Source organism: Gadus chalcogrammus, chromosome 17 (genome assembly GCF_026213295.1).
Source record: "Gadus chalcogrammus isolate NIFS_2021 chromosome 17, NIFS_Gcha_1.0, whole genome shotgun sequence".
In the NCBI taxonomy this organism is placed as follows: Eukaryota; Metazoa; Chordata; class Actinopteri; order Gadiformes; family Gadidae; genus Gadus; species Gadus chalcogrammus.
The window spans coordinates 8,342,372-8,349,871 of NC_079428.1; the positions used below are offsets into that span (position 1 = coordinate 8,342,372).

The window sequence follows — 7,500 nt, forward strand, 5'->3', positions numbered from 1 at the left end:
TCTCTCTCTCTCTCTCTCTCTCTCTCTCTCTCTCTCTGCTTCAATCTCTCCATCACCTCTCATATTTGTCTAGATTTGCAAAGTAGTTTGGGTCCACTCAGAGCACCATCTGGATTTGGTGTGTGTTCCTGTACGTGCGTGCTTGTGGGTTCTCTTTATTTGTGTGTGTGCTTATATTGAATCCACACGTGTGTGTGTGTGTGTGTGTGTGTGTGTGTGACTGTGTGTGTGTGTGTGTGTGTGTGTGTGTGTGTTTGTGTGTATGAGATTGCTTGGACGCTTGACTGCTCCTACGTTTGTTTATCTCCCACGTCTATATTTTCCCGCCGAAAGGCTCAATCCCAGAAGGCATATGACAGTTTTTCCTCGTCAAACCCATGTTTATATTTATTTTTTGTGTGTGTGTTTGTCTGTTGCTTGTGTATATGTATTTGTCTCTGTCTTTATCTCTCTCTCTCGCTCTCGCTCTCACTCTCACTCTCGCTCTCGCTCTCGCTCTCTCGCTCTCTCGCTCTCTCTGTGTCACTCGATCCCTGGCACACCTCAGCACCACTGGTCTGGTTTCCCTTAACAGTCAAGTGTGTATGTGTGTGTGTTGGGGCTCGAAGTGATGAAGAGATGTGGGGGGGTGGGGTGGGGGGGTTGGGGGTGATGCCGGGCAGGGGGGCAGCCAGTTTAAATTCTTGGCACACTGGTGTTTGTGTTTTGCACATAAGTACTCAAGAGTGAGGGGACGTGACTTGACACGTCTGCTAGCATGTCCCGTGTTAGTTAACAGCGTACTTATGACAGCAGCTACACTCGCACACACAAACAAATCCCCTTCCTCCACTTCAGTTAGGATTAAGTGTCTTACAGCCCGAGGGTTGTTTTGTTCGATCTCCATCTCCTACTGGAAAATGTGTCCTTGAGCAATGCACATTACTCCTAGCTATTCCCGATAAGATGTTGTCGGCTGTTTATTTCAATCTAAGAGGTCAAGAATAATAAACTCCACCACAAGCACAACAATAAACAACTACCAACCACCAACTTCCACCTCCACCAACCACCAATCCAACCTCCACCACCATTGCCCACCACCACCCTCATCTCATCTCCATAAGAACCACCATCACCAACAACCCATCTCGATTAGACTCACCAACACCTCCACCTATACCAACCACCAATCCAACCGACAACACCATTAAACCCACCTCCACCACCATCCCATCTCCATTAGACTCACCAACACCAACACCAATCCCTTCTCCATTAGATGCACCACCACCATCCTCACCCCTTTACCACCACCACCAGTAGAACAACATTCCCCATTCCCTACCATCAATCCAACCTCCTCCCGCCCTCCGCCAAGACCACCCACCCAATTTCTATCGCCATGACATCACCCTCTTCACCACCGACGGAGCTAACCACCGACGGAGCTAACTAAAAGATTGACAGTAACAGCCCATGTGAGCGCGACTACGCTAACTGTTTTCCGGGCCTCTACAGACGAGAAGCCGGAGGAGAAGTGGATGGTGCTGGACGGGCCGGTGGACACTCTGTGGATCGAGAGCATGAACTCTGTGATGGACGACAACAAGGTGCTGACTCTCATCAACGGAGAGAGGATCTCCATGCCTGAGCAGGTGAGCACCTGGGAGGGGGAGGGGGTTCCAGTGGATAGAAGCAGCTACTTGGAAATAAGTTAGTGTTGAGGGTTTACCTGAGGGGAACCCTCTCTGGGGGATCTAGTTCCAATTGTGTCAGTCATAACCACTTTTTTCGTGACTTTATTTTTGGTTGAAATAATGTTTTTCACAACATCCAGCCAGGGGCTTTAATACTCATTGATGATGAATCCTGTCACTTCTTTGGTTTCATTCTCAGGTCTCCTTGCTGTTCGAGGTGGAGGACCTGGCGGTGGCTTCCCCGGCCACGGTGTCCCGTTGTGGGATGGTCTACAACGACTACACCGACCTGGGCTGGAGACCCTACGTCCAGTCCTGGCTGCAGAGGAGACACAAGGTACATCCTACCTTTGTGTCCAAGTGCATGTATCCAAATGAACGTGTGACCTCGCCAGGTTATTTACAGCGATGCGATTCTCTCCACAGTTATGTGGCCTGTAATGAAAATATGATTATACAAAATTAAGTTAGAATAGCTTAACAAAATACCGCTGTGCTATGCTATTACAGAGATTTGATTAGTAGATGACTGATTACTTGCTGTAAAATGACTAAGTGTGCCGCATTTGGTTCAACAGCACCTCATTAAAAGTGAAGTTGCCACAAGCACCCACACATTATCATCACAAAAAGTAGTATATACCACCCTAACAGTATTAGTATTATCGTGTTATCTTCCCCCCACACACCCATCATCCCCTCCTCACATCCAACGTCTCCCCTCCACCTCACCCTCCCCCCTTAACCCTGGGTGTTGCCCTGCAGGCGGAGCTGGAGCCCCTGAAGCGTCTGTTTGAGAAGTACCTGGAGAAGACCCTGTTGTTTAAGAAGAGCTCCTGCAAGGAGCTGGTGTCCATCACAGAGCTGAACGGAGTGGCCTCCCTCTGCCGCCTCTACGACGCCCTGGCCACGCCCGACAACGGGGTGAGGGACCCTTGGTGACTGCCGGACTGTTTTGTTGATGGGTTCCTTTGTTTCTTTGAGGTTTTCTCATCTTGGAATACCTGGAGGTATCAGGCCATCTGGCTGCATTCATGGTTGGAGAGTAGTTGACCTCCACATTTATGTACAGCAGACCCGTTGAAGCAGGCAGTCGATCGGTTCTATTATTATTATTATTATAGTAATGCAAATAAATTCAAATAATTCTGAGCCGCGGTAAAAATAAATTCTTCTCGAACATTTTTAAATCATCAACCCAACAATGTTTTTTTTCCCACCTTGAGCAGGGGACACAAATTACATACCCAAGACATCGAGGAAGTAGCGAGAAGTTTCTGCGTAAACCTCAACTTTTCCACGCTTCCCAATTACTCTATTATTTACATAGTGCTGAGCAGCTCCCCTCCGCCGATACGGAGGCGGAGAGCACAACAAAGGCTGCTAATCTCGTATTTATTCCGTAGCCGACACACCTCAGAGCGCGGCAGCCTCACCTGTTCTCGCCAGCTCTGAAGTTTACAGCTTGTGGAGCTGGAACGTGTGTGTAATGGCAAAGTAGCGCCGGAGATGGGAAGGGGAAGGCAGGCGACTTTTCTTCTTCACATTTAGATTTTGATCCTTTAGCTTTCTCTCGTCGCGATCGCGTCGTCCCAGTGCGTCATGGAGCGCCTTTGACTCCCGCTGTGGCTTGGTGTAAGTCTGCCTACCTTGATGGTGAAACAAAGCATTTCATCTCTGTCTGCTCTCTCTCTCTGTCGCTCCCTCTATCTGGCAACGTTTGTCTTTCACACGGGCTTACCCGCACATGAATATCTCCTCCTTTTCCACCCCCCACCCCCCCCCCCACACACACACACACACAAACACACCTCCCCCTCCATCTTTGTGGTATTCTTAGATATGCTGTGAACCTAACTCATAACCTGAGTTTTTTTCACGTACGAAAGAGATGCTCATCCAGTATCTCAGGAAAAGAGGCACAGTGTTAAAGTTTTATGTGGAACGTAAGTAGTTTGTTTTAATTTGTAGTTTGGTGTTTCGTTGTACATGCATGTACTTTCGGAGTTCATTCATTGTTTAAATAAGAAAAAGATAAGTCATCGCAACGCACTTCATTCAAAATCACTTATTTAATGAAACATTTTCAAAAAAACAATTTAAAAACTGTCACACAGAGCACAAGATGGTCGTCATTCTAAAATTGACGTTCACATAACAGAACTCGAGGTGACATTGAATTTGCACTTCAAGTTTAACCGCTTCAAAATTCTTGTGTTTAATGAATAAATTACAATACTGATGCCTTAACAAACGGAGCAAAGATGTAAAAAACATTGGCTGGCTTGATTCTTTATTCGGTCACGGTCTTGGAAAATGGATGTGCGGCTCATTATACAGAGATGCCTACAAAGTTAAGCCGTGGTAGTTTGCCCTCACATCTTGAGACAGAGCGCCTGGAACGGACGGGATGCTCCTAATGTGCGTCATTGGTGGGCGAGAGGGCGGGACTCCGAGCATGCTTGTGCGGGAGAAATTTTGAACTGAGGAACATTGGTTCAGTGTCGATAGAAAGTCCACATTGAGTCTCCTTGACTTTGTGGTTGTTCTTCTTGTCATGTGCGTGTTCTTCTCGCTCCTTCTCGGGACGGGCAACCTGCGAACACAGCTTATAGGAAGCAAGAGGCAGGAAATTGCATCACAGTTTCCGGGCAGGATGAAGCTACGACTCAGGATCCTCTCTCAGGCAAGGTCAAAACGAAAGTGAGGTTCAATAACCTCCATGTGCCCCGCTCTCTCTCCCTCTGCCCCCCCAGGTGAACCCCGCCGACACGGAACACTTCCCTCACATGGTGGAGCTCTGGTTCCTCTTCAGCCTCATCTGGTCGGTGGGCGCCTCGGTGGACGAGGACGGACGCAAGAAGATGGACAACTTCCTGCGCGAGATAGACGGCACATTCCCCACCAAGGTCCCTACAAAGATGAAACACACACACACACCGTCAACAACACAATTGATACCGCAATTGTGTTTACCATATCTTTTGTTATGTTTTGTTAATTTACTTTTTTTAAAACCTGTAAAGAAATGCATTATGAGTGTGTGTTGTAGACGCCAACAGTGTTAGTGATGATGAGGTGACAGTAAAACACTGATAGCAACACTGTCTGGTAACATAATGTATCCCCACATGTTAACATGCTACTTGTGGTTCAGGACACTATCTACGAGTACTACGTGGACTCCAAGAAGAAGACCTGGGCTCCATTCGAGGGCCAGCTGTCTAAGGGCTGGCGATACCCTGCCAAGTAAGGACCTGAACCTGCGTGCGTGCGTGCGTGCGTGCGTGCGTGCGTGCGTGCGTGCGTGCGTGTCCTTGAGTGTCCTTGAGTATCCTTGAGTATCCTTGAGTATCCTTGAGTGTCCTTTTGTCCCATGCCATTTGTGATGGTCCCTCATAAGGATGGCCTCACTCTGTGTTTTCCAGGGTTGATTGACTATTGTGCATGGTAGAGATTGGCAGGGGCTTAGCCATTCACCGTTCTTAATGTGCTGTCCCAGAATGTTTCTCCAGAAGTAGCATAGCAGACTTGCAACTACGCGTTATGTCCCCCACTGTTGGCTTGGCTGACGCAATTCAAACCTACCTTAATCACCAGTCCTGCTTTTAAAAGAATAGACAAAAGGAAACCAAAGAAAAAACGTATTCTCAGCCTCAAGGCTCCACTGCAAGTAGTTAGACAGACTTATTTATCTTAACAGATTTTGCCCCTAAAGGTACTTCTGTTCTGTACAGTAATACCCATTACAATATACTCTTAACCCTGTCTTGAGTTTTATTTTGTATCACTTTTATCCTCTTACCTCTGCTTTATCTTACCGCTGCTCAGCTAATCTCATCTCTTACCATATTCTGCCTCACTACATCCTTTAACTATCAAACCATTCTCTTTCTCTCTTATTCTCTCTCTCTCTCTCTCTCTCTCTCTCTCTCTCTCTCTCTCTCTCTCTCTCTCTCTCTCTTTATCTTTAACCTTCCTGTTCTGTCCTCAACAATACACCATACTGCGTTCTCCTTCCTTGTCCTTACTCTTCCCTTTCATTCTCTCTTCTCCTTTGTTACGCTGTCATACTCTTTACTTTTAAATCTTTTATGCTTTTTCCATATGTGCTCCATGTGTATTTTTACTTCTTCCTATATTCACTGCTGCTATTTCAACCAATTGCACAATTATAAGTGAGTACTTATGGTACAGTTAATAATTTCCCATTTTTGGCATTTACCGTATATGTACATATTTTTAACTTAAAAATATCAAGATTCTCCCCAAATGTTCTCTTCGTGAATATTGACAGTTGAATATCATTTTTACAATAAACCCTAACTCAACTCGCCTCCGCTAAATAATTAAACTATCCTTGCCTTACCATACTTTCCCTTTCCATAGTTTACCTCAACTCACCTTACCTGACCCTACCTTACTTTCCCTCACCTTAGGTCCCTCACAGAGAAGCTTAACTTAAAATCAATTATCATCCTATGACCTTACCTCGACCTACATGATCTCACCTGAACCTACATGACCTCACCTCGACCTACATGACCTCACCTCACCTCACCCTACAAGACCTCACCTCACCTCACCCTAAATGACCTCACCTCACCCTACATGACCTCACCTCACCCTACATGACCACACCTCACCCTACATGACCTCACCCCACCTCATCCTACAAGACCTCACCTCACCCTACATGACCTCACCTCACCCTACATGACCTCACCTCACCCTACATGACCTCACCCCACCTCACCCTACAAGCCCTCACCTGAACCTACATGACCTCACCTCACCCTACATGACCTCAACTCACCTCACCCTACATGACCTCAGCTCACCTCACCCTAAATGACCTCACCTCACCCTAAATGACCTCACCTCACCCTACAAGACCTCACCTCATCCTACAAGACCTCACCTCACCCTACAAGACCTCACCTCACCCTACATGACCTCACCTCACCTCACCCTGCATGACCTCACCTCACCCTACATGACCTCAGCTCACCTCACCCTAAATGACCTCACCTCACCCTAAATGACCTCACCTCACCTCACCCTACAAGACCTCAGCTCACCCTACAAGACCTCACCTCACCCTACAAGACCTCACCTCACCCTACATGACCTCACCTCACCTCACCCTACATGACCTCACCTCACCCTACAAGACCTCAGCTCACCTCACCCTACATGACCTCACCTCACCCTACATGACCTCACCTCACCCTACATGACCACACCTCACCCTACAAGACCTCAGCTCACCTCACCCTACATGACCACACCTCACCCTACAAGACCTCAGCTCACCTCACCCTACATGACCTCACCTCACCCTACATGACCTCACCCCCCTTACCATGTCGTTCTCCTCCCACAGCGCTCCGTTCTACAAGATCATGGTGCCCACGGTGGACACGGTGCGCTACAACTTCCTGGTGGGGGCGCTGGTGGCGGGCCAGTACCCGGTGCTGCTCACCGGACCCGTGGGCACGGGCAAGACCTCGGTGGCCCAGGTGGTGCTCCAGAACCTGGACCCCTCCAAGTGGGCCGTCCTCACCATCAACATGTCCTCCCAAGTAGGGCCCGCGTCAGGACGCTGTGGTGGCGATGTCGTCTCTGTGTCTTAAGGGTGTCCATGAATAGCTTTGTGTGACCGCCTTTCCCTTGGAGATGAATGTCTCTGTAATAGATACGGGGGGTATAGCTGCTCATTCTACCTGAACCCAAAACTGTCTCTGTCTAGAGGGGAATGTGGCGGCCATTAGCCAGACACCACAATGTTCCCGGGAGCCCCGAGAGTCTTCACTGTTGA

At 48.0% G+C, this 7,500-nt stretch overlaps 1 protein-coding gene across 1 annotated transcript in view; it reads left to right on the forward strand.

Moving 5' to 3' along the window:
- dnah2 (dynein, axonemal, heavy chain 2) overlaps positions 1–7,500 on the forward strand; it is a 228,338-nt gene that overhangs the window by 151,457 nt on the left and 69,381 nt on the right. The window contains exons 50-55 of the mRNA XM_056576101.1: positions 1,501–1,637; positions 1,879–2,016; positions 2,445–2,603; positions 4,436–4,588; positions 4,837–4,928; positions 7,066–7,264. Coding sequence (XP_056432076.1) covers positions 1,501–1,637; positions 1,879–2,016; positions 2,445–2,603; positions 4,436–4,588; positions 4,837–4,928; positions 7,066–7,264 — 878 coding nt within the window. The remainder of the gene's footprint in view (positions 1–1,500; positions 1,638–1,878; positions 2,017–2,444; positions 2,604–4,435; positions 4,589–4,836; positions 4,929–7,065; positions 7,265–7,500) is intronic.